The sequence below is a fragment of the Diaporthe batatas genome (genome assembly GCF_019321695.1).
Source record: "Diaporthe batatas strain CRI 302-4 chromosome Unknown Contig00011, whole genome shotgun sequence".
Classification (NCBI taxonomy): Eukaryota; Fungi; Ascomycota; class Sordariomycetes; order Diaporthales; family Diaporthaceae; genus Diaporthe; species Diaporthe batatas.
The window spans coordinates 1,658,781-1,686,028 of record NW_025408558.1 but is presented as its reverse complement, the minus strand read 5'-3'; the positions used below and the strand labels follow the sequence as shown (position 1 = coordinate 1,686,028).

Here is a 27,248-nt window from a genome sequence, read left to right as displayed (position 1 = left end):
CTTTACTACGGCTAATCTCGACCTGGGAATGCTGGAAGGGGATGGTGGTATCTAGGTGTCGCCCCGGCCCGCGCAGACCACCATTTAGACTTTGTGGCCTCCTCAATCATCACACATTATGTGCATGGGGCCCGACAAAGATTTGGACGAACGCTGCAAAGCCACCGAGCTTTAGGTTTCTACCCTAGCCCTCTCCTCTCCCGTTCCGGTTTCCGCCCACAATCGTCCCGTTGTTCGCACTGGTGGTGTGGTTTCTCCACCGGGGCTTGGCGTGGTGGTTGGATATCTGGCATATTTATTCGGAACCTTACCCAGTGAGGCCTCTGACGTGACGGCCAATGCACGTTCGAATGCATGAGGGCAAGCCATTTAGTCGACCTCGGACTTCGAATGAGAAGCATTCCTCGGTTTCGCGTTTTCGCTGCAGTGAGAAAAAGCAGTGGCTTGGCAGAGGACACAGTGGACTAAACACCTAGGCACTCCGTACATAGTAGTCATCATCCTTTTCGGCAGTCCTGTTTCGTAGGAGATCGACACGCGGGAGCCCCGGGGGTAAAAATGGACCAGGCCCCTAGCCATTGTCCACTAGGCGTCAATGGAGGGAATTTCTGGCCTGGATCGATGCAAATCCGTGCTAGTATCGTCGGGTGCGGCGGAGTATGAACCCAAGATAGCACAATAGCGCATGCTTAGTAGTAGGGAGGGCTTGGAGTTGTGGGCCGGACAATAGTGAAACGCCGACGGAGACCACCATCGCGGTTGATGCGAGGCATCTGTCATTGAAGCGAGCTTGACACAGAAGAAGAGGGATCTGCACTGGTATGAGGTTATTAAGATGAATTTATCAGAGAACGCCCTGCGGATAAAATCTCCGATTTCGATTGGGCCGCTGAAAAACGGGTCACAGTGCCCGTTGGGAACAGACGCCCCGTGACTAGCGTCGCCAGCCAGCATGATCCTGGAGGTCCGGTAGAGTGAGCCGTGTTGACACGGCCAGGTGCTGGCCAGGGGGCTCAACAATCACACGTGCACCATACATCCTGTCTGTGGCCTCCGAATTGTCATTTATGACTTGGTCAAGGGTTGTCGATGGTCAAAAACTGCGAGTGCTGCTCAAGGAAGTGAACAATGTCAATTCTACGGTGGAAGAGAAATCACACGAACGGAAATACCCTTTCGTAAAATGCAGGTCATGAGAGTTTTTCAGGTCATCTACCGTCGGGACAGCAAGCAGGGGGTGATCTTGTAGGTTCGTGGCTCTCACCTCGCGTGTTTCATTGCTCAGAGCAGGGGCTATGGCAACAAACTTTGCCCTGCAATGTGCCTGAAGTAGCGGGAGGATGGCACGGATGAATGCCAAACCTTAATGAGCCCAGTCAAAATAAGTCCGCCGCCCACCCTTCTCGCTCGGAAGTGGAGTATTGCCAGGACAGCTTCTCTCACCCGCCCGACTCACATTCAACCCGACCCTGAATGTCCAAAGGCAGTCGACATGGCGGCGCAAGCCACTGGGGTCTTTGACCCAAACGAGTACTATCGACTTACGAACCTCGCGCTGGGCGGCGAGTACTCTCTCGATGTCGACGCTGAAAATATGAAGCAGATCCCCGATGGCAAGTTGGGAATGGCGGCGTCAGGGCTGTATCTAGGGCAAATCTATCAGGTCCTTGAGAACCCAGACGATCCAGGCCATTATTGGTTCGCGAGCTCCTGGCTGGGCGCGAAAAAGAAAATGGATGCCGTTCTCAACGAGAAAGGGGATTACGCACCGTTTTTAATGAACTACACGACGCAGTACAACCAGACGTGGGGACTCACAAATCACACTGACGTGATCAACAACCGCACAACATGGACGATAATGCCGGATTGGTTTGGCGGCGTTGGAACAAGCATGGTCATGAGCGTGTATAACGACACAAAACAGCCCTACCTGGCTGTTCCGGGGCCAAATCCAGACCTGGGGAACGGGGATATCAACCAGGCATGGTTCATCACGAAGGAGGAGGTGACCATCGATGATCCGTCATTTTCAATCACAAATTTGCCAGCACTGGCTACCGCTGTATGTTTCTCGATACACTTTACGTCTTTCATTCCACTTATTGACAACTCCCCTAGGTCCCAACACTACCTGATGGGGTGACACTACCGGCTACTGCGACAGCAACGCCTACATCAGACTCGGAGGGATCGAGTGAAACGGATCACCTCGCCGGCCCAATAATCGCCGCCGCCGTGGTCCCAACCGTAACGGTGTTCCTCTCTGTATTAGCTTTCATCGCCTTCATCTGTCTTCGCCGCCGAAGGGCGAGGAGGAGGGCGCGAAACATGCCGTACGGCAGCGGGTCGGCTGCCGCAGCGTCCAAAGACGGACTCGCATCCGAGATCCTAGGCACATTCAGTGCGGAGACATTGGGTCATTGGCGTCGACACAATTCCTTGAAGGAGAAGGGCAAGCCGTTCTCTCAGAGCGTCGCCAGCAGCCACCTGAGCGAGCCTCGGTTACCACGTCTGCCTGAAGACAGCGCCATGTCGATTAACCCCCACGCACATCCACTAAGGCCTCCCCCGTTACGAACACCATCCAATAGTCGTGGTATTGCGCAACTCGATGGGAGACCAAAATTCTTCGGGTCCTCAGCTCTGGGACTGTCCGAAACTGATACAACTCTGACCAGTCAAGATCTGTATCATATGCAGATTGAGGAACTGAGTGGGGTTTCACCAACAAGAAAACCACCGTGGATGGAGGAACGAAGTCCTAGTGTTATGGAAGGAAAGGGGATGGAAGTTCTGTCGGGCGAGATGCGGAATCACGAACACAGAAAGAGAAGAAACGATAGGCCACAAAGTCTTTTCGAGTTGGACAATACCCGACCGACGAGCAGATATGAGCTGGAATGAAGCAGACACCTGCCTAACTCAACATGTATATACGATCTGAATCAGCGTTCATTTTATCGCTTTCATTTGGGACACTCAGCAATACCTTGGAGGCGACATGGCAAATGCTCATGTAACGATTAGTCTAAAACTTAAGTGATAATGCCATCCAAATGGTGTCTCTGACAAATGTCTTTGATTTCTGGACCATCAATACGTCGCCTGCGAAATCTCACAGTATCTTCATCCCGTGCTCCTGATGGTTCACCCGCCTAGGCCCTCACACCTCCGACAGGCTGGCACTTGGCGGGGGCGGCACATACCAGGTGATGTCTCCCGTCTAAAAGCCGTAATGGTGCAACGACAGCGATGAACCTTGTGAACATTGACGAGAACTCAAAAAGTCGAGTCCAGGCCTGGCCGTTAGTCACATACTTTGCCAAGTCGACTGTGCAGGGTTTTGACTGAGAGCTCCTACCCCAGAAGGACAATGGGACGACTCTGGGAGTCGGCAACGCAGCCGCCTCTGTTTCAAATCTGCTACCTGGATACGAAGTCGTTGGGACAGCCAGACGGTCGGGGACGGTGCGCAGGAAATATCCGACACTATACGCACAGGAACAAGGCTTCACGAAGATCGATATCATGCATGGGCAAATCTACCACAACATCATGGCAACATCCCTGTAAGGAGACAGAGATCTATTCTCCGGGCGTCGTTAAGTGTGAGACATATCCCGGATAGCGCCCCGTCGATCATCGTCCTGACAAGATTTCCCTCAAGGCCGCTGGCAGATGGTGCTAGGCGTACCACTCACTCTCAAACCTCCATGCAATGGAGGTATGTTCGGTAGAAATTATATTATCTTGCGGGATTTGATTGACTTAGCTTCTTCCCCGTCGGAGCTGATCGGCGATCGAGCGCGCTTCCACTGGCATGGAGTTGACCTGCGTCTAGAAACTTCACCGGACTCGCCTTGACTGGAATACTTGACCACACACTCAGCTTGAGAACAAGAATAAACAAAATATGGCGGTTGCTAGAAAAGATAGATTTCCTCTTTCTCTTTGGGAAATTTAATTCTGTGCGTGCCACAGGAACGCCTTGCCCAGGTAAGACATTGAGGTAGGCTCCGAGTCTAGTCACATAATTCACCAAGGCATATTTGATTGAACAAAGACTCGGCATGATCGGGAAAAGCTGGCACAGCAAGAAAATGAAAGAGGCTGAAACAGCAGACTTCAAGGTGACTCGTAAATGCAGTGGTCCATCACAATGGAGCTTTGTTCTACTGTTGGCGAAGAATTCGCCGTTCATATCGTGCATGGGGCAAGGATGAATGCTTTTCAGGTTGGCCACATCGTTTCAAATAGCGGTAGGAAACCTTTAGGTCTAAACAGCGGTCACCCCGATGTTTCGCCAACAATCGTCTAACCAGTAAATCACTTTCGAACCGAGATGGCCGGAGACATTGAACCTCACTGATGTGGCCATACATCTTAGAACCGGCGGAAAGGGCATATGGAAATACTCGCGTGATTATCTGATAAGATACAAGCATTATAGAGGCTGGGAAAGCTGGTCTCAGTAATTGTTCAATGGAATCGCCGAGTCACGTCGATTCTGGTTAGACTATAGAACAATGCGGATGAGCAGCGTCAGCCACATTCCATCCGATACAAGGCCCTTGACAGAGTTACACCATCCGGTACTCGCAAACTCGATGTCCACGGGTTGCTCTCTGTGGAGGCATTTCATCTTGTCAATGTATTGGTGATTTTTTTGCTTGACCCCGCTGTTTTTCGTGAGTCACCAGTGTTGTCGGAGCCGATCTACTATGCCTTATGAAATCAGAATCAATCGCCCAGCCCCGTCAGCGCGGTTGCCACAAGATTGCATTTGGTTTGTAACCAACAACTGTTGAGTCTCAATCTTTAAATGTCTATGTTAACACTGCAAGAATAGAATATGACCAATTGACCGGCAATGCTATGACCCCAAGTCTCTGCTACTGGGTGGGAGATGAATGGTCCAGCAGCAGACTTGACCACATAATTAGTAGCTTTACGGGAGCATGGATCAGTATCGACAACCGTATTGCGTGTTAACCTCATGAATCCATGATTATTTACAGCATACCCAATAAAATCGAAGGTTCAGGTCTGTTTATTTATTAAGGCCTCTCAACTTGCCCGAGTCGCTTGAATCTATTAATTTCGGGGCTGCTAGATAGAGTCGGGCTATTTGTCTTGGGAGTACTTACTACACAAGCCTTCTCACATATTCACCGTGTCAAGGTGGGGGGGGGGGGTGCAATAATGACCAAGTAGATGCCCCAGGGTGATCTGAAAATTCAACGAGACATTCGAACGCATGAAGATGTAGCCGGGCGGAACCTAATTCCATATGTGGTCAGTGGTGCGTCGCTCCGCTAACAAAACCTTATCAACCAACGGGCCTGACGTTCAATCAACAGAAGATATTTTTTGCAGCATGTAATGATCTTCATTACGGTGGCTAGAGGCTATCAATTTGGTTGCTAGCTACGTATCGGTACAATCCGATGTGCCTTGCGCATGCTACGCCAAACTATTTCCAACTGAGCCCAATCAAATGATGACAGATAACTTTTGGATGTGGAAGGAAACAATATGACCGAGTCGGGAGTACTATCCGCGATATCAGGTCAAGTAGGGGAAGTGCCACATGAAGGAGGGACAACCAGGTCAGTTTCGATACCTAGGTACGTGAGAACTCGCCGCACACACCCGAGGTGATGCATCATCCGCAAACACACACGCCGCACTGGGAGTTTGGGTTTGGCAGGACCACTCTTCAGAGTTCGAGTCCTACCACGCGTCAATGAGTCACTTCGCACAGCCCATGTACTGGAAGCACTCCTTGAAGGAGCGGGTCTCGAGGGCGAACAGGCCGCCCTGGTCGAGGAGCTCCGCGGGCTGCCACAGCTCTGGGTCCATGCGGGTGAGCAGGCCTGGGTAGCTGGTAAGTCCGGCCGGTTCAGTGACGCCGAAGGGGTTGCGCAGCACGATGTACTGCCTGTCCCCGACCACGGCGTAGCCGCAGATAGAGTAGGCGTGGTTGGCGACCAGGTTGCTGCCGCGGTACATGGGACCGGTGGCGTGGGTCCAGGCAGACATTGGGTTGATCGTCTAAAGGTAACATGTAAATTAATCATTTGTCCTTTGGGACATGGCTAGGGGCATAGAAATATGACTTGCCTTGTTGTTGACACAGTTCTGGCGGACGACGCCGAGCAGCTCGTTGGCACTGTGGTTCTCGCAGCGGAAGTACTGCGGGTCGCGGCCATTGATCTGAGCCATGGCCTTGATTGGGTCACCTGAGTGAGTACAGGTAATGTCTGGGTGGTGCTCGTTCTTGTTGTTGCTCCCCAGGATCCACTTGGCGAACGCCTTCTCGTACAAGGAAGGCCAAATGTCAGTGCCGTCAGAGGCACGGGCAAAGACGGGCTCGTTGTTGGAGTTGGTGATGGGGATCTCGTAGTTGACCTCAACCGTCTCGGTGCGGTTATTGTTGTTGCCTCCCTTGTCGTGGAAGCGGACTCGAAGGGTGTGACGGCGTCGACGGCTGTCCTCATTGTCATCCATACGCTCGCTATGAGGGTGCACACGAGTTGCACGGTTGATGGTTGCGGGGCTGGCCCAGAAGACAGAGAACAAGGCGGCAATAAGCCAGCTGTTCGTCGACGCGCCCTGGGTAGGGTCATCGAAGAAGTGCATGGGGCGACGTCTTCCATCACCGATGGAGAAGTTGGTCACATCGTTCACAAGGCGACGATTGACACTCTGGAAGAAGTAGTCGTACATGTCGCGCCAGGATGCGTTGGGAGGCGACCACTCGTTGTCTTCCCGACCAGGCAGATTCTCGTCGTCCTTGCCGCTGAGTCGGAACGGGGTCATCAGTTCGTTCATGGTCCTTGTGAGCTCCCGGTTGGATACTTGGCGAGCAATGCGGTTGCCATTGGCGTTGGCTTGGATGACCAGGCGGATCTTGCCGTTCTGGATCCGAGCGTGCTTGACATGCACTTGGTTCAGATCCTTGAGACCAATCTGCTCTAGATCCTGTAGACGTTGGACACGAGACAAGTCAGGCGTCATGAGATCACGCTCGCTAAGGAGGTGAATATCCTTCTCCGTGAGCTGTGAAGCTATCCGCTCCTTCTCGTTGAGCTGCAGGCCGGCGTAGAGTACAGACTTGTTCTTCAAGTCAAATAGCTCATCGTAGTCGGTCTGCAGGACTTGAGAGATCAAGGTCGATGCATTGACAGAGTTGCGGTCAATGCGTCGACCAAGCATGGCCTCCACAAGGGCATAGGGGTTGGCGCAGCCAATTCTGACATTCTTTGGCTGTTGGTCAGGGCGGGGGCCGCGCTCGTCAAAAGTTGAGAGCATCATGTCGCTGCGGAGGTCTGGAAGATCGTCGTACTCAAGGGTCTCAGTACGATCAGAGTCGCTTCTTGCCTTGTCTGCCGTACGGCCGAGGATGGCCTGGACAAGAGCATACGCGTCTACCGCGACGACGTTGCTGTCCTTCGGTGCCTCCGAGATGATAGAGCGTGCGTCACCCATGTTGCAAATGTGACTGCTGAATTTAATATCTCGCCGTAATGGCCTGTCAGGGTGCTAGATATTGAAACGAATGTAGACTTGTATTTTTCTGGTCATGGTGCGATATTCAAAAGAGACGACTTTAGAAGCGAGATGGGTGCTGTTTTTATATTATTCTATTCGAGACCGGGCTCCCACCGCTCACGGCCCCTCACTCTTGGATCACTCATCAACGTCCCAGAGCATGATTCACCACTGGGGCATGATCGGAGTCTACATGATGAAATAAAGGGCCGATACCACTGGTCTCAGACCATCTTCAGCAAGGTGTCTGCGCAGATGGACTAACTAGGACCCAACTTTCGACCTTTCGCATGTAGTCGCCTGACTTCAGCCGGGTATTCGTCTTCCCCTCTCTGCCACGTAAAACCCCCAACAAAGTCAATTCAGGAGATTAAAAGAAACGATTCGTCCACGACGCGATCTCGGAAACGTTGAGCTGCGCCTCGTTGCTTCATCCGCTGTAGTCCTTCCTCATCCGGCGTTGCTCGCCCGTGGGGTTGTGTACCAGAGAAAATGCATGGTGATACTTCACGGCATTGGTTTCAATATGCACGGATTAGCTCAACACTAAACACCAAGGGCACTCGATGACGAGGCCGCCATACTAGACAACATGTATGGTCGCAGAAGTGGTCGCCAGCCCCACTCTACCTACTTAGGTAGGCATCGTCTAAGTGGTTGGACGGACGCGTCCGTATGAAAAGTCCACTGCATGCTTCACTGACCGGACATCTTCGATGCTACGGGCACCTAATGACTTGAATATGGTGAACAGACACTAGCAATAAATATTACTGAAAGTTATGTTGGCCGCATAGGACGGTGTCAACGCTCAAACAAAGGAGGTCTTGGACCCTGAGCAGCTCAAGGAACGGGACCCTTGCCCAAGCCCTTCCATATTTCACAATTAGGTTCTCGACCATGCCATTTCCCCACAAAAGCCTCTTCGGCTCGATGCGGGAGACATGGATCATGGGTGCGGCTCAAGTTGAAGCTCCAATGGGTGGTGGTAACGTAGAGCTGCCAAATGACGGGAGCCAGGGGCAGGATCGACAGAGCGGCGTTGGGGAAGCTCTTTGTTGCTACATCAATCAATCGAGATCTCCACGCACTCGATGCTACTTTTTAATGCAAGCCCAAAGCATTGCTTTCTAAGAAGAGAGCGGCCCAGCTAGTCAAGAGTGGTTTTACATGTGTTGGAAGGGCTTCAACCTTCTCAGGGCTTGGTTGAATGCTACAGTGCAAATTACCCCGAGACGGCGACAGGGTAAAAGAGTGGAGAGAGCAATAATAAGCGATACCCTTTTCCACGTCTGTGAAGAAATCTTAGCTCGTGAGGCCCAATTCTAGATCGGACAGAGGTCGTAACCAGAGCTGTGTTAGACTTCATTCCCCTCAAACCTTCATGCGCCATGCCTGGAAAGTTAAGGGCGCCATTACCCAATTAGCTACGATCGGATATGCCTGAGCCCCTATATCCGAAGCTCGTGCATCAAGTACCGACAAAGATCAGAAAAATCGTCGACTTTGATGGGCGCTTCAAATGTTGTCGGTATGTCGTGGAGCAGGACTGGTAAGGCATACGATAAATTCTGTTGGGATCAGCGGGCCAGCCGAATAGGAGGAGCTACTGGTGCTCGACAAGGCCCAACTGTGCAGATTCAAAACGAGGTGTCTGGGTATTAAAGTGATCACTCAATTTCGTGCCTCGCTGCATACCCTAGGGCAGTACTTGTCACTTCTTGGAGCACCCTGCTGAACGGCATGATGTCGTGAGGTCAAGGACGCCACTCTCAAATCACTCTGGACACTGACAAGTATCAGACCGGTACTGCGATTGCGTTCACCTTGCTACTCTCCCCGAACCTAAGATGTCGTTATCGGTGTGACATGCCATGCATCGTGCACATGAGGATGGGATCCAATGCATGTCCATCAAGCTCCTGGACATGTCTCCGCACGGTTTGCAGTCCGATTCAGAGGCAATGACCATGCAGCTCCTCTCACCAATTACATCTGAGAGACTGCTTTAGTCCACCTCAGCGTCTAGATGAGGCCTGGATGGTGCAACACGTGAAGCCTTGATTGGGCTCGTGGGTTCCTTCACTAGCGCATCCCCGTGGGCCTGACATGCCAGATCCGAGCCAAACTTGATGCGAGGAAAGATCAGATCAAGAGTTTTGCTCCCTGCATTCCTTTCTCGGACATGGCGTCGTGGTATACACATTGTCTCTGGAGCCGATGGATGTGGAAGACGCTACTTCCGGGACTGAGCAATGGGGCACCTTGATGTCAACACGGGGTTGCTTCTCCTCATCACATGCCAGAGTATGTCAAAGTGCCCATCCCCAATCAAGTGTAGACTAGGGCATCAGATGCCTGCCCAGGCAAAGGATCTCCAGTGGTACCGAAATTCAGTTTCCACTCACTACCCTAGGGTACTGTCCTAGACTAGAACAGTATGGCATTATGAGGTCGTAACTATTGTTTCACAGCATGCAGGCCGAGCTCGTTATTAATGTTTACTCCTCACTACCCCTCGCTGACGTTACGATGCAGCTGCTGCAGCCGACAACTCAACTTAGATTTCTTCTGAGAGCCTTTCCTCATGTCAGGCCACGCCCGTTTGTCCTCCTCACCATCACATGGACCGGGGCCGGAATTGAGTTTGGAAGTTGATAGTCCGGGCGTCGGGGAAAGGCAGGCTCGTGGGACATCCGGCTCGATCGGATTTCTTTTTTGGGGTTAGTTTTAGACCAAAGAGCCCGGAGGACTGAGAAGTTTGCAAAGTCGTTCTGCGTCGACGCCACATGTGCACCAAGGAAGGAAACACTTAAAGAGCAAAGCTCTGTAGGTCTGTTTTCATAAGCCGTTTTCGACAACTTCTCATCGCAGTTTTGCGCTGGAGGTTGATTCTTGGAGTGCTGATCCGCCACTCCACTTTCGGACCAGATGCTGTCTATTGCATTGCAGTTCTACACTGCACAGTGGTCGGGAACCCGTTTGTCAGTTCAAGCATGGCGGCAAATGGATTAACCTCGTACCTACCCTAGGGTATAGAGTTCTACGACGGCGGGGCTAAGATCATTGCGTCCTCACTGGGTCCCGACCAAGTTATATTCCAAAAGTCCCATGATGCCACCGCCTGGTAGCTAGATCTGTGTTGTAGTGTACTCTAAGTTGGGCTTCTGCCATATCGTGTTCGCAAAGTCTTTCCGTGATACGACGCTTCCTCGAACTTTGCTCCCTTCACAGAGCTTACTGGGCACTAAGCAAGCACTTTGAACTTGAACACCTTGGATCTATGAATGCTTCGTCCCCTGCATCCCCGATTAATCTTCGCCATAGATTCGGATAGATTGCACAGCCAGTCAAGGTGTTCTGAGAGCCCCAAGCGATCCATAGAACCGCTGATGTCGACACTATACGATTTTTAAACGCTGGATCTTGGGCGTTTACCACTGTATGAAGGCGCCATGTATATCCTCGGACGTATACGGAATGGAACCGAAACCACTTACCACTCTACGAAGACGCCATGTATGTCCTCAGACGGATGCGGAATAGAAGTGAAACCAGATCGAAGAAATCCACACCAACAGCCCGGCACAAATCTCCTCGAGGCCTAGAATACCAGCAAATATCCGGCCAGTATCCACAAGGATGCGAAGAACTTCTAGTCACACCTACAAAATTGGGCCCAGAGCAAGCAAAGTAGCGTACGAATTGCGTCCTAGAGCGTTGGGTCTTTCATCATGGATGCCATGTGTACAAGCAGCAACCAGTGCGTGTTGAACTCGCTACTCGGGTGCTCTGAGTTCTGTAGTTACCCTGCAGGTCCTAAGGGCAAAGACCAATCAATCTCGACTCACTCATAACCATCTTGTCAGGTCTCATCTAGTCGCCGGACAATTCAGTCCCATCTAAGTGGGAAGCGGACCTTGCAAATCTCGGCAAGGTTAGTTCGACGGTGGTCAGCCTTGGTCATGTCGATAGGTCCCTCGCGGCGAACCGGCAGCCATCTCAGCTAGCTGCCACAGCTACCCGTGGGTTGCTTTCCTCCCCTTCTAAGCAAGGCGTGGGGGGCAACCCAAGGTCTGAACCCCGACTGGTTTCTGTGGGCGTGTGCCTAGACGCTCGGCCTGCTGGGAAGCTGTCCAACTGGAACAGGTCGTTTAATGTCTCCAACACGAACTTGTGGCTGTAATAACAAATTCAATAGCACAAATAGTTACTCTAAAAATTAATTAGTTTAACTTGTATTCTATGTGGTTTTGCTTCTATTCTATATATATTCGAGGATATAAATAGTATCTTTATATAATAGTAAGTATTTAAAACTTTATACTTAAAAAGAATATAATAATAATAATATTAATTAAAGTTATAAATATAAATAGTTTATTAACTAATTATTATAAGGAAGTTATATAATAAAATTAGATTTTTAAAAATAGTTTCACTTTTATTCTATATATATTTAAGGATATATATAGTTTTACTTCTATTTTATATAACTTTAACTACATTATATTTTTATTTAATTATAGACTATTTATATTTTTAATTCTACTACTAATTTAAAAACGAATAATTAAAGTTTTAAAAATAAAATATAATATATCTTTTAAAGATTAGTTTAACTAAGTTTACTATATAGCACTTTTTATAGTAACTTTATAATCTACTATTACTATTTATAACGCTATCTATTATTAAAATATACCTTCCTACATTAATACACTAAGCTATATCTAGTCTATTTAAGTTAGTATTATTCGCTTTAATATAGATTAATCCGTTAAAAATTAACGTTATTATAAATTATACACTAGTTTTAACGCTATTAAGTACTATATATAATATTATTATATAACTTAGGTATAAATTAACTAAAATAAATAAAAATAAAGCTACTATTCCTCTAATTAAAGTTTTAACTCTACTTAAGTAAACATTTATCTATTAACTCTATAAGTAAAACCACTTAAAAGTAGTTACTTAACCTACTATATTATTAAATTAAAAAAAAATTAAATAAAGTAACTATACTCTATTATTATATATAATATTTAAGTTTATAGTTCTAATAGCTCTACTATAAATAGAAAAGAAATAACTATTAATAATTAAATTTATAATTATATAAAGATAAACTTTTACTTGAAAGAGAAGTTATTAATATTTAAAATAGTTAATATATTTTTAAAAATATTAAAAATTATAAGTTTAATTTAAAGGAAATTAAGATTTATAAAATATTAAATTTAAACTTAAAGGCTCCCTTTAAATTTAACTCCTTAAAAGAAAAATATTAAAAAGTTTAAAAAAACTTAAATAAAACTAAAGATTAAATAAAATTATAATAATATAATATAATTAAATAAAAACTAATTATAAAATTATAATTATAAATCTTTTAACTTTATATTTAAAGGATTTTATTTAACTATATATTTATTTATTTATTATCTTTTAACTTTTAAGTTAATTATTAATTTATATTTTAAGTATAAAGTTAATAATTACTTAATATATATATTAAAACTTATTTATATATAGTAGAGTTATTAACTTCTTTTATAAAGCTCTCTTTTTATTATATTTTTATATATTATATAAAAGTAAATAAATTCTTAATAATAAAGTAGTATATTTATAAAAGAAGATTTAACTTTTAAATATTTAGATTTCTACTTTTTTATATAATATTTATTTAATATATAGTAAATAAACTTTATTTAACTTTTTAAAAGGTTTTAATTTTTTATAAAATTTATATAAAAGGTTTTTAAATAGATTTATATAGTAAGTTATAGTACTAAGTATAATAGTATAGATAAAAAGAGGTTTAAAAATCTATTAAATTTAAATTTAATATAAAACTAATTCTTACCTTTTTAAAAAAGGTAAATAAATATTACCTACCTTTTAAAAGGCTTAAAAAGGGTATAATTAGATATTAAAACACCTTTAAAACACTTTCTTATAACTTTTACTTAATTATTATAATTATATCTCTTTAAAGGCTATCCTTAATTATTATTATTAATTAATATTAATTACCTTTATTTATATTTTTAAAAACCTTCTTTATTTATTATTATTAATTAATTTTAATAACTTATTAAATCTTTTAATAGTTTTATTATATTTTATAAAGATATAAACTAATTAATCTTTTTTAAATAATTACCTTTCTTTTTATTTCTACTTTCTTTCTTCTTTCCTTTAATAACTAACCTTATTAAATTTTTAATAAACTCCTTTTTTAATTTTTAATTATTTTCTTAATTATTTTATTAATTTTTAAATATTATTATTATATTTTACTATTTAAAGTAATTTAAAATATTTTTATTTTATAACTACTTTTATTTATTATTATATTATTTATAAATAATAATTATAAAACTTATAAATAATCTTTTTTAAAAATTTTTATATATTATTTTATATATATTACTTTAAATAATAAGAATAATTTATTTAAAATTACCTTAATTTATTAAATTTAACCTTTAAAAGCTTTAATAATAATTATATTAATTCTATTTTATTAACTTTAACTTTTCTATTTTATATTAAATTTATTTATAATCTAATTAAAAATATTAATATTATTAAAATCTTTAATAATTATTCCTTAAAAATAATAAATAAATAACCTAAAATTACTTTATATACCCTTTAAATTTATTAAAAGTAATTATAAAAGTTACTTTTATTTTAAAATTTAAATAAAAAAGCCCTTTAAAATCTTTTAAATTTTAAAAACTTTTAATTTTAATTTTATATATTTAATATTTAATTAACTCTATAAAATTAAAAGTATATTATACCTTTTTAAAAATATATAAAAATACTTTTATAAACTTAAATTCTTTTAATTATATTATATTAAATTATATTAAAATTATAAAAGAATAAAATAAAATAATTAAATTATAAACTTTTATAATATATATATAAAAACTTTTAAATAAATAAAAATATCCTTCCTTTTATATAAAAATATTTTTATATAATTTTTAATTAAATAGTTTTATTATAATTAATATATTATAAAATATTATTCTTTTATATTATAATAAACTTTCCTTTTTACTTATTTTATTATTATTATTAACTTTTAAATTAAAAGATTTTTATTATTAAATTAATTATTAATTTTATTTAATAAAATCCTTTTAAAAGAAATTATAAATAATATAAAACTTTTACTTTTATTTATATAAAAAATAAATTAATATAATTTTAAATCTAACTTATTAATATTTTAATAAATATATTTATAAATAGTTTTAATAATTATTTAACTTTTAAAAAAAAGTTAAAAACCTTAAATTTTAAAATAATTTATTAAATAATAAAAAAGTAATAAATCTTTATATTAAATATAAATAATTAATTATTATTAAAAATTTAATACTAACTTTTCCTTAAAAAAATTATAATAATTAATATCTTTTAATTATAAATTATAATTAATTTATATACCCTTTAATTAATAAAGTTTAATTTAAATAAAAATTTAAATAATATTTAAATTTTTTATAATTTAATTAAAAATTACTATAATATATTATATTTAGTTTTAATAAATAATAACTTTTTATTTAATATACTTTAATTTAAAAACTTTTAAAAATAATAAATATAATAAATAAAACCTTTAATTTATAACCTTAAAGTTATTTCTTTCTTCTTTAAAAATAACTTATAAAATATAAATAACCCTTTTTAAAAACTAATTAAAAATATTATAAATTAATAAATAAAATTATAAAAATAAAATTTTAAAGTTTTTAAAGTAGAATAATAATACTCTCTTATATTATCTTTTTAAAGTAAGTTTTAATCTATTATAAATCTAAATAGTTTAAAAATTATTTATTTTTAATATATTTTATATTACTTTTTATTATAACTTTTAATTTTAATATTATAATTAATTAATTTTTTAATAATTAATTAATAGTATTTATTTTTAATATTTATTCTTTAAATAATTTATTAAGTTTTATAACTTATTTATTTAATTATTATTTACTTTATTAATTTTTATTAAACTTATATTTTAATTATATTTTATTTTATTAATTTATTATAAAGCCTTTATAAATTATTTATTAATTATTTATTATATTATTATTTATTTTATTAATTACTTTTAATATTTATTTTTATTATTTAATTATTATTTATTTATTTTTATTTATTATAATTTAAATAATTTTTTTAATCTTTTATCTATTTATTTTTAATTTTTTTAAAATATTAAAGTTTTCTATTTATAGTATTTTTAAATAATTTTATTTATAAATATTTTATCTTTTAATATTTAAAAGTTATATTTACTTAATTATTCTTTTATTTTATTAAATAATAAAAGATACCTTTAATTTCTTAATAATTTTAAATTTTTTAACTTTTATTTAATTTATTTATCTTTTAAATTTAATAAATTTATAATATTCTTTTATAAACTCTTTAATATTTTAACTATTTATAACTTTAATTAATTTATATAAAAATATTATATATTTAAAAGTATTTTTAAAAAAATTAAATTATAAATCTATTTACTAATTTAAATTAAAATTTTAAATAAACTAACTCTTTATAAAGTTAATTTTTATTTTTAAATAAAAATACTTAATTATTAAAAATACTTATTTATTAATTTTAAATTATTTAAATTAATAATATATATTATAATTTTAAATTTAAACTTTAATAACTCTTATTTAATTCTTTTAATATTTTATATAAATTTATTAAAACTTTTTAATTACTCTTCTATTATTAATATCTCTCTTTATAATATACTATTTTTAATAAATTATTAATTATATAAAATTATAAAAAAGTTTATATTTTAATAATACTTTAAATAAACTTATTTTAATTATTATATTTTAAATTAAATTATATATAAAAATATAATATATAATAATTTTAATTAATTTTAAATATTTTTAATTATAAATAATTTAAAGTATTACTTTAAAGTTTAATTTATTTTTAATTTATTTATTATTTTATAAATAATAAATAATAATATAATAATTTTAATATTATTAAACCTATATAATATTTTTAAAATTATTTATAAAATTATACTTTAATTAATAATAATTTTTATAAAATTTTTATTTATATTTAATTTCTTTATAAAAGATTTTATTAAATTCTATAATATTTATTATTATATAAATTAAAAAAAAACTTATTTTAATAAAATAATTTATAATTATTAAAATTAAATTTACTTTTTATTATTTATAATAATAATTAAAAATCTAATTATAAAGTTTATATTAAATTTTTATATAAACTTTAATAAAATTAATAATAAAATAAACTTTTATATAAATAATAATATAATATAAATATATATTAATATATTATATAAAAGTATATATATTTTATTATAAAGACTTTTAATTTAAGCTATTAAAAATACCTTTTAAAAAAGTTTATATTTTTATTTATTTTTAATATTTATTTAATAAATTATTATAATAAATTTATAAAATTTTTATTTTAAAATCTTTTATTTTAATATATATATATATTTTTAATAAAAGAGTTTATTTTAAATTTTATAATTAAAGCTATTTAAAGTAATATTATTTAAAAATTATATTTTTAATTATAACTTAAATTATAAAGTCTTCCTTTTAAGTTTTATAAATTAAGTTTATAAATAAAAATAAAGCTTTAAATATATTATATTAATATTAAGTATATATATTTAAATTTAAACTTTTATTATAAACTACCTTTATAAAGGAGTTATAAATTTAAGTTAATACTTTATTAAAAAAGTTATTTTTAAAACCTTATATATTATAATACTTTTAATTATAGTTTAAATTTTAACTTATTATTAGTTTTTAAATAGAATTATAAATCCTTTTAATAATTATAATTATTTTTAATTTTAAAGTTAAAATTTAACTTATATTTAAAAGCTTTTCTTTTAATATATAGTTAGACTTTTAAAACCTATTAATTAAATTAATTTTATTAAAATAATATTTAATAATAAAATTAAATTTAATTAAATATATTAACTATTAAATTTATTTTAAATTAATTTCTTTTACTTTATAAAATTATAAAATTATTATAATTTAAAAATAATAATAAATTTTAAACTCTTTTAAAATATTATTATTAATATTTAAAACTATTAATAATAGTATTTAATTCCTTATTATAAGTTATTTAATTAAATTCTATATTAATAAACTTTTAATTAAAAGTAATAAAATATTATTAAAATATATCTTTAATAATATACTCTTAAAAATTATTAAAATAACTATTTTATTAAAAATATTATATTTAATTTAAATATAAAATATTAAATTATAATATTAAAATAAAAATACTTATTAAAATTTAACTTTAAATTTCTTAAAAGTTTTTAAACCTTTAAATTTTTAAATATAAATAAATTAATTTTATTAAATTTTTAATTTTATTTTATATTAAATAATTATTTATTAAAAGGTTAAATAATTCTAAAATATTCCTTAATAAATCTTTAATAAAAATTATAAAAACCTAAAAAACCTAAATATTATAATAAATAATAAGGATAGACTATTTCTTAATAATCTTAATTTAATTAAGATTTATTTAAATTTCCTTCTTTCTAATTAAAAATTTTAAAAATTTAATCTCCTCTTAAAAAAGCTATACTTTTAAAATTCTTATAAAGTTTAATTAATAATAATTAATCTATAATTATTTAAATATATTTTTATACTTTTCTTTATTCTTTAAAAAATTAAAATATTATTTAAATAAATAATTATATAAATATTAATATAATTATTTAAAACTTTTATAATAAATAATTAAAATATAATAAAAATATTAATTAATTTAAATAGTATTACTTTAAATTTATAATAATTATAATATATATAAAATATAATCTTTTATTTATTTTTTAAATATAAATCTAATAATAAATATTAATTAAATTAATTTTTAAAAATACTTTATATTTAATAACTAATTTAAAATTTTAAAAATTAATAATAATAAATAATAATTTTTAATTATTATTTTATTAAAAACCTAATAATTAATATAAAATTAAAAGTATTATTCTTTTAAAAATAAATAAAATTAAAACTTTTATTAAACTTTTATTAAAAATAATTTATTTAATTTTTAAATTCTCTTTTAATCACTCCTTTAAAATCTTTAACTCCTTTAATAATAATAAATAAAAGGTAGAAAAATAGTAATATCCTTTTTTAATTTAATTATATAATTTACTTTTCTTTAAAAAGAGAGTTTTTTTACTCTAACCTTTATAAAAACTCTTTTAAACCCTTAATTATAAATATAATTAAAAGAATTAAAGGTAATTTTCTCCTTTATTTATTCCTTTTAACTTTTATTATTTTTTTATTATTTAAATTAAAAATATTATTAATTAAAAGAATAATATAATAATAAATATTTTATTTTTAATTCTTTATAAAAATCTTATAATTTATTAAATAATATATAAATTATTCTTTTAAAGTTATTAATCCTTTAAATAACGTTTTAACTTTATTTAAAAATATTATAAATTTAAAATTCTTAATAATAAAATAAACTTAAAATACTTTTAATTAATAATAAAAATATTTTAAATTTTTTTAATTTTAAAATAATTTTAATTAAAAAAGATTTAAAAGACTTTATAAATAAATATTAAAATATAATTAATCTTTTAATAAATATTAAAAAAATTTAATTTCTTTAAATTAAATTTTTTATAAAAAAATATTAATTAAATTTATTTAAACTTAAATATTAAAATTAATTTTAATATACTTCTAACCTTATATTATAATTACTTTTTTAAAATTATAAAAATATTATAAACCTTTATTATTTTCTTTTTTAATTCTAATTATTAATTTAACTTTTTACTTTAAATATTATTTTAATAAATAATTAAAATAATCCTTAACTCTTTACTTTAATTCTACTTTTAATAACCTCTTAATTAATAATTATTATAACTTTAAACTTAATTTATAAATATTATAACTTTTATTAATATTAAATAATTTAAAATATAATAATAAATAGTTAACTTTTATTATTATTAAAAATTAAGTTTTAAAATAGTTTTAAAATTATTTCTTTAAATATTTTAATTAAACTAAATATATAAACCTTTATTTTAAGATTTTTAACTCTAACCTTTTATATATAATAAACTTTAAGTTTTTTAAAAGTTATAATATTACTTTAAAAGGCTCTTTTTATTCTTTTTTATTAAAAGTTTTATTACCTTTTTATACTTTATTTTTAATTTTTATACTTTCTTTTTTAATTTATTTAAATATATTAATTTAAATTACTTAAATAACTTTAACTATTTTATTTTAATATCTAATAAATTTAAAATATATTTAATTTAATTTTTAAAAATTTAACTTTATAATTTAAAAGAAAAACTTAACTTTAAAATTATTACTTTTAACCTTTTATTTTAACTTTAAGATTTTAAAATATTAATAAAAAATTAAAGATTTTAATTTTTATTAATAAATAAAATTAATTAAATTTTAAATAACCTTAAAAATACTTTAAAAATCTTTTTAAAGTTATTATTAAAAATTTTAAACTTATTTTATTTATAATAATTAAATATAAATTTATTTTCTTTTTTAAATTTTATATAAATATTTTAATAATTTTAATATTTTTATTAATATAATTAAATATATAAATTACTTTTATTTTATTATTATAAAGAAATTATAATTAAAAATATAAACTCTTTTAAAATTTATTATTTAATTATTATATTATTATAAAATATAAATTATAAATAATAGAATAATATTAGTTAGTTTTAAATTCTTTAATTTAATTTTTAAAATAATTTTAATTACTTTAAGAATATTTATCCTTTATTAAAGGATTTAATTTTACTTTTATTTTTAAATAAAAGTATTATTTATTAAAAAGTATTTAAACTCTCTTTATTATTATTTAAACTTATTTAAAACCTTTTTTTTTAATTATTTATTTTTAATAATATTATAGGTAGTATAAAAAAAAGAATTAAAATTATAATAAACTATAGTATTAAATATAATAATATAAATAAAAGAAAGTTTAAAAGTTTATTAAGTTTAAATTTAATATAAAACTAATTTTTACTTTTTTTAAAGAAAAGGTAAGTAGGTGTTATCTACCTTTTAAGAGGCCTAAAGAAGGGGTATAGTTAAGTATTAAAATACCTTTAAGGTGCTTTCCTATAGCTTCCACCTAATTATTATAGTTTATTATTATAATATTATAATATTATTAGTTATATATTTAAAATAGAAATTATATTAATTTATTTAATAATAGTAAATTTAAGTAGTTATATAATAAGTATTAATAAAAAAGAGTTAGTTTATTAAATCTTATATTATAAATTTTTTTTTTTATAAAAGTTATTTTAAAGTTATTTTAATTTTATTATATAATTATTTTATAAATTTTAATTTTAATATTATAATAAATTAATCTTTAAACTATTTATATTAATAATTTTAATATAATATTATTAAAAGTAATACTTTTTAATTTTATTTATATAATATAAAGTTTAATTATATATTTATAAGTTAATGTCTACTTACCTAGTAATTATATTTACTTACCTAGTTTTTTTTAACTATTTACCCAGTACAAGAATTTATATACAGGGCCTATATAAAACTATGTACCTAATTAGGATTTTCTAAATTTTTAATACTTTTAATATAAGCCCCTTTTATACCCCTTTTAGCACTCCTTTTAGCACCCCTTCTAGTATGCCTTTTAGTACCCCTTTTGGCACGCCTTTTAGTACCCCTTTTAGTATACCTTCTAGTCCTTTTAGCCTATATATATTTAGGTACTAACTAAATATTTAGATGCTAACTGAATGGTAAAAGGCTAGAAGTCTAGAGTACTAAAGGGCTAGAAGGGGTGCTAAAAGGCTAGAAAGTATATAGTTTTTACTTTTACCTTTTTGGCTTCTGGCCTTTTAGCGTTTAGTTGGCATTTAAATGCTTAGTTGGTACTTAAATATATATAGATTAAATGGTGAAGGTGAAGGTAAAGGTGAAGGTAAAGGTAAAGGTAAAGGTGAAGGTATATTAGAAGGGGTGCTAGAAGGGGCTTATACTAAAAGTATTAAAAATTAGAAAAGGAAATTATACTATAGGGTCTTTTGGTGTTGATTTAGAAGGTACTTATAAATGTGAGGGAGTTGCTTAGAAAAATTGGTATTAGGTGAGTGGTTAGTAGGAACTAGGTGAGTAGATATAATTATTAGGTAAGTAGATATTAGCTCTATATTTATATATTATATTCTTTTTTTATTATTATTAATATTATATTTTTTTAAATATTAAGTTTTAAGTATTTATTATTATATAAAAATATTATATATATTTTATATATAGAGGGATTAAAAAAGAAACTATTCTTATTTTATATATATCTAAGGATATATATAGTGCCTTTATATAGTGGTAAGTACTTAAGACCTAGCGTTTAATCCTTAAATATAGATAGAATAAATGTGAAAGTATATAGAATAGAAGTAAAATTACTTTAAAGTTGCTCTAGAAATTAAATGTAATAAGATGTATGTATCCTAAGTATCTCTTATAGTAAGCATTCTTTTATTTGCTGTCTGCAGGAAATTAGGTCCCCATTGGACGTGTAAAGTGATACTAGGTGAGATCTTGATAGACTGTCACACCGCAAAATCTAGTCTAATGAAGCTATGTTCCCATGAATAGTGGTACAGTTCACCGCGGGGGCTTTTGTGGTTATTGGGCTTTAGGTATGGATGTACATGTGAAGTGGATCGAAAGAAGTCAAAATACCGTTCGGGGTATATTATCATATTGGACAGAATTATGAAATGCTGCGCCACAACTGAACTACGAATCCATGGAGACCCCCTCGCCGTATTGATCCTCGTCCACCCGTGCTACACATACCTCGAAATCCTCAAACCCACGCAATGACCAGTATCTGCCGACTGCGTAACACAGCGAAGACACGTCTCACTGCGGCCGAGGTGTAATTTACCACCCTCGTCACCGGAAATTGAATTTCTGACCCGAAAGTGATACAAGTAATGATAGAGACTTTATTTCAGAAAGCCAGATCGCTTTGTCTTTTCAATAGAGGACAGGATTCGCCCTACATGAGATATCTGGAACGGCGACAAACTCAGGATAGTAGCAATGAATCGGGATTCGACACACGAGAGATCAATCTTTGCGACTCTCAAACTCAACATGACCCGGCAGAATTGTTACCTTGGTAGTTTTGACTGTATTATGACCACACTAGTCAGAGTGGCGGCCCAAGAAAAGTCTGCAGTTCGACTGAATACACCTTCTGCTACTAGTTATACACTACCGACGTTAAGACCTCACAATGATTTCGTGTGTAAAAACTAAACTGGTCATGTGACGTTGCCTTGTATGAAAGGCGCAATCCGTCGAGACGCTGAGAAACAGTAGTGATAGGCTGGACTCGTGAGTGTCCGCACTATTTAAAAGGCATTTTCAACATGCTAGTTATTTTACGGCGTAAATTGAAAATTCCCTCTTTCATATTTCCTTTTCCACATAATTTCGAGTGTTCTATTTCCGTCGCCCGCATCAACCAGATAACCACTCACACCTCAACATGACATACGATTCAGCCCCCCCAGAGACCTTGATTGACACCGTAGAGGTGCCCCCACCGTTTTGGGGGATTTCAACCGTCATGTCACGGGGTGCCTTGGTAGGGATAAAATGAGATTTCCAAAAACACTCTGTTCCATTTGCGGACTTCAGATCACAGACCTCGAAGAGCCTGACATCGGCCCTTGGCCGGGCGACGCTCTTATGTTTGCGGACCTATCGCGAAAATACGAACATGTACAGTTTATGCGAAAATACCCGGATGATGTTCAGGAACCAGCCGTATTCTCAGCTGAGATTGGAATTTGGCGTAGCAATGTCAAAGGGTGCGGCTACAAACTCGGTCCAAAGGGTCTGCGACGCGAAGGCCCCTTTTTCCCTTACGCCGTCGATGTTAGCTCTTGGAACGGAGGACCGGGTGGGAGTAACCCAGTGTATATACCAATGCACAGAGACTGCTTTCACATTGCATTGAGGTCTCCGCGATGGGATAGGACAAGGGCGACTGCCCTGCGAGGGTTGTTCCGAGTACTCCGCCACCGCTTTCAGGTCGCTTTGGAACAGCGTCCCATGAATTTCCCCGGGATCTACGACAATGACCAAATAGTATGGGACCAGTCACGGTGGAATTTGCCGTATTCTTCCATCAACACAAGTGGATTCCAGAACACGGAAGGAGTTGAGAGGGGCTACTTCAGCACAGAATGGCTCCACCGCCAGTTTTGGGAGGAGTGCGACTGTCCCATGATGTACGATCCGCTGAATATCCCGTCACTGACCGAGACACTCTTGAAGAATTTGAAGCGTTGCGGTTTTCACAGAGTATCTAAAGAGACTCGGCTATTGCGGAAGCACATTGGAAATCTGCCCAATGAGCTAAAACTCATGATATACGAACTTTTGGTATAAGATGAGGAACTGCCGCTTGAATGTACGAGAGTAATGGAAGCCTGGTTTTGAAAGGCTCTATTTAAGAAGAACTATCCCTGCATGGAGTAGTTATGGGATCTCGACTTTAATCTACTTTAGCGAACCGACCTAGACTTGCGAATGGACTGGGAGTGGCTATTCAGAGAGCTATTACAGGGACCCAAGTTGGCCGAATGTGGAACAGTCCGCCCTGAATCTGATTATGAGACCTTTAAGGGCATCTTAGACCATGTCCCACTAGGACTAGAAGGCCGACGACGGGTTTGGAAGCTGGTGGAAGAAATGCGTATCGGAGACAGGAGTATGCGCTGGCAGCTGGAGCCCAACCTATAATTCGTTCGTGATGGACTTGGTGTTTTGAAGCCTGAAAAGGTAGAAATTGTCCAGCATATCCCGGAAGTCCCCGTGTACTGGGGCCCAGATGGCGAGCCGCTCGGCGAAGCAGAGTTGGGCGCTCTATGATGGGTCACCTGGAAATACAACAAACTCGCACCTGACTTTCTTGTCCCACATGGGTCCGCTTGGAAATGTCACACGGCGCGGACTAGTATCGCCTCCACAATGCTTGACGCAGTCGCTAGGCACAGGGACGGTGTATATGCCTGATTTAGCGACCACTTTTACCGACCTTGCATCTTCCATCGTCTGGCGCAGGGGCAAAAGGCTGGGTTGAAGTTACGGAATGTAGTAGTGTAAGGGTACCAGTTATTAGGGAGATTGAGAACTCGGGGAAAGGTGAGATCTTGTTCCGAGTAGAAAGAATGCCCGCTGGTGTATTTTGTCAGCTATCGCGCTCTTGGCCTTCCGAGTCTTGAATAGATAAGCTTTTGCCCGTGGGACGCGATTGGCTGTGGCACCAGTAGCTTGCGGGAGCGACTTAATGACGATGGCTGTGTCTAATTCCGGCTTTTGCCATCATCCCCCCCCCCGAGGCAACTTCACCAAAGCTTCCACAGGATGCGTTTGGGGCCGAGAGTCTAAGTACTTGGTGCATTTTTTGTCCACAAAGTACTTCGTCGGGCCTTAGCACTTAAACTGGAGCCAGCCCCAAGCTTATACTGAGGCGCCGTTCCACGTGGGAGAAGGAGTACATCGACCTCAGGACACCATGTCTCTTTGCCAAGAATTTGACCTTGTTGTGACGAACGGTGTCTGTGCTACTGCCTCTGACGTGTCACCCCTTGATATTGGTGTTAAAGGAGGGAAGATTGTTCTGCTCGCCCCTTCAGGCTCACTCAGTCAGGCTAAGGCGTTGAGAGTGATCGACGCTGAGGGCGGATATGTCATGGTGAGTCGCTCTCGCCTCTTACAAATCCGTGTCCATCCTATTCAATGGTAAGGCTGATTATTTGACAGCCTGGGGGCATCGATTGCCATGTTCATCTCCAAGAGCCAAGTATGTTCGGAAAGGGCAGCTCGGCGGACAGCTACGAGTCTGGGTCGAGGTCGGCCATCGCAGGAGGGTGCACCACTCTGGTTTCGTTCGCTCCCCTACAAAAACAAGATGAGTCCCCGATGAAAGCAATAGAGGCCACACACAGACTTTCCAGAGGAAACTGCTACTGCGACTACGGCTTCCACCTTCTCATGGGAAACGCAGGCCCCAAGGCCCTTGAGGAGTTGCAGCTGCTGAAATACCAGGGCGTGACCTCCATCAAGATTTACATGACCTACCAGGCGCTTCAACTCCGCGATGGTGAGATCCTGTCCGTCCTCCTGGCGGCGAGGGAGAACAAGATCCTCACGATGATCCACGCGGAGAACGGGGACGTCCTCGACTGGCTGACCGACAAGCTCGAGGCCGCAAAGTTGTTCGCGCCAAAGTACCACTCCAACTCGCGCCCGCCGGTCCTCGAGTCCGAAGCCACCAACCGCGCCATCTCGCTAGCCGCGCTAATAGCCCAGACGCCGATCCTCCTGGTGCACGTCAGCGACCCAGCCGCGGCGCTCCGGATCCGCGAGGCTCAGACACACGGCCAGCCCGTCTTTGCGGAGACGTGCCCACAGTACCTGTTCCTGACGCGCGACGACCTGAACAAGCCCGGCTTTGAGGGTGCAAAGTGCGTCTGCTCGCCTCCCCCGCGCAACCTCGAGGACCAGGACGCGATCTGGACTGGGCTCCGCAATGGGACCTTTTCCATACTCAGCTCGGACCACTGCCCTTTCCGGTATGATGACGCGCAAACAGGTAAGAAGACCTGTGTGACAGATGAGCACCCCGTGGGGAGGTTCAAATACATCCCCAATGGTCTTCCGGGAATCGAAACGAGAATACCACTGGCGTTCTCCGCCAATAAGATAGAGGTGACAAAGTTCGTGGAGGTCACGTCCACGAATGCGGCCAAGTTGTACGGACTGTACCCGAAGAAGGGCTCATTGATTCCTGGGGTCTCAGACGCGGATCTGGTGATTTGGTATCCGGATGGAAAACGTCCTAATCTGACCCTGACGAACGACATGTTGCACCACGACGTGGATTATTCGCCCTACGAGGGAAGGACTATTGAGAATTGGCCGAGATATACGATCCTTCGCGGTGAGGTTGTCTGGGACCGGGACAACGGTGGCGTCGTGGGGACCAAGGGATACGGACAGTTCATCAAACGCCAGGCTAGTTCCTTGGGCGGTGTGTGGGAGACAGTGGATCAACATGGGCCGTTTGACCTCGAGACGTTGTGATGTATCCACCATGGGCCAAAGCTCCTCTGTTCAGGAGTAATTGGGTAGCTAGCTTCCTATTATGCAGACCTTTCATTTTGTGTCTAATTATTTTCGGATTCTACCACATGTATTCCCCGGCGGGTGCTTGCATCAGAGAGAGACAAGCAAGATGATGCTTGTGCCTGAAGTACCACTTGTTTTACTTTTCAGGCATTGGGGAAGATTGCACGTTATGCCAGAACCAACTGCCCGCGTATGGCTGCAGGGTTTGGCCGGTGGGGGCAAACAAGCAATGTGTTTGTCTTGCATTTCTCCAAGTGTTCATGCGGCAACCCTTGCAACTGCCAGCTGGTGCTATGTGTTAAACTAGCTGTGGGGGTGACTAGGTCCTCTTTATTA

General features: G+C 35.9%; 4 protein-coding genes across 4 annotated transcripts; 3 read left to right on the top strand and 1 right to left on the bottom strand.

Moving 5' to 3' along the window:
* Nucleotides 1-1,492: 1,492 nt before the first annotated feature.
* Nucleotides 1,493-2,907, top strand: KVR01_009163 (uncharacterized protein; the record flags this gene model as incomplete). The annotated part of the gene is made up of 2 exons (XM_044793184.1): nt 1,493-2,065; nt 2,122-2,907. The coding sequence occupies 2 exons, from the start codon at nt 1,493-1,495 to the stop codon at nt 2,905-2,907; spliced, it is 1,359 nt and encodes a 452-aa protein (XP_044641665.1).
* Nucleotides 2,908-5,369: 2,462 nt separating this feature from the next.
* On the bottom strand, nt 5,370-7,694 carry KVR01_009199 (uncharacterized protein). Its single transcript, XM_044784085.1, has 2 exons — nt 6,127-7,694; nt 5,370-6,057 (listed from the first exon to the last, which is right to left on the bottom strand). Exons 1-2 carry the CDS (start codon nt 7,492-7,494, stop codon nt 5,755-5,757), a joined length of 1,671 nt encoding a protein of 556 aa, XP_044641701.1. The 5' UTR covers nt 7,495-7,694; the 3' UTR covers nt 5,370-5,754.
* A 15,768-nt stretch (nt 7,695-23,462) lies between these two features.
* On the top strand, nt 23,463-24,650 carry KVR01_009219 (uncharacterized protein; the record flags this gene model as incomplete). The annotated part of the gene is made up of 3 exons (XM_044789828.1): nt 23,463-24,161; nt 24,288-24,461; nt 24,552-24,650. 3 exons carry the CDS (start codon nt 23,463-23,465, stop codon nt 24,648-24,650), a joined length of 972 nt encoding a protein of 323 aa, XP_044641721.1.
* A 474-nt stretch (nt 24,651-25,124) lies between these two features.
* Nucleotides 25,125-26,867, top strand: KVR01_009021 (uncharacterized protein; the record flags this gene model as incomplete). Its single annotated transcript, XM_044781978.1, has 2 exons — nt 25,125-25,476; nt 25,545-26,867. Exons 1-2 carry the CDS (start codon nt 25,297-25,299, stop codon nt 26,865-26,867), a joined length of 1,503 nt encoding a protein of 500 aa, XP_044641523.1. The 5' UTR covers nt 25,125-25,296.
* Between the last annotated feature and the right edge of the window lie 381 nt (nt 26,868-27,248).

Excerpts from the sequence above, each read along its gene's own strand:
- KVR01_009199 (XM_044784085.1), bottom strand. The coding sequence starts at position 7,494 with ATGGGTGACGCACGCTCTATCATCTCGGAGGCACCGAAGGACAGCAAC. Across the intron at positions 6,058-6,126 it reads AGAACTGTGTCAACAACAAG|ACGATCAACCCAATGTCTGC; the intron begins GCAAGTCATATT and ends TGTTACCTTTAG.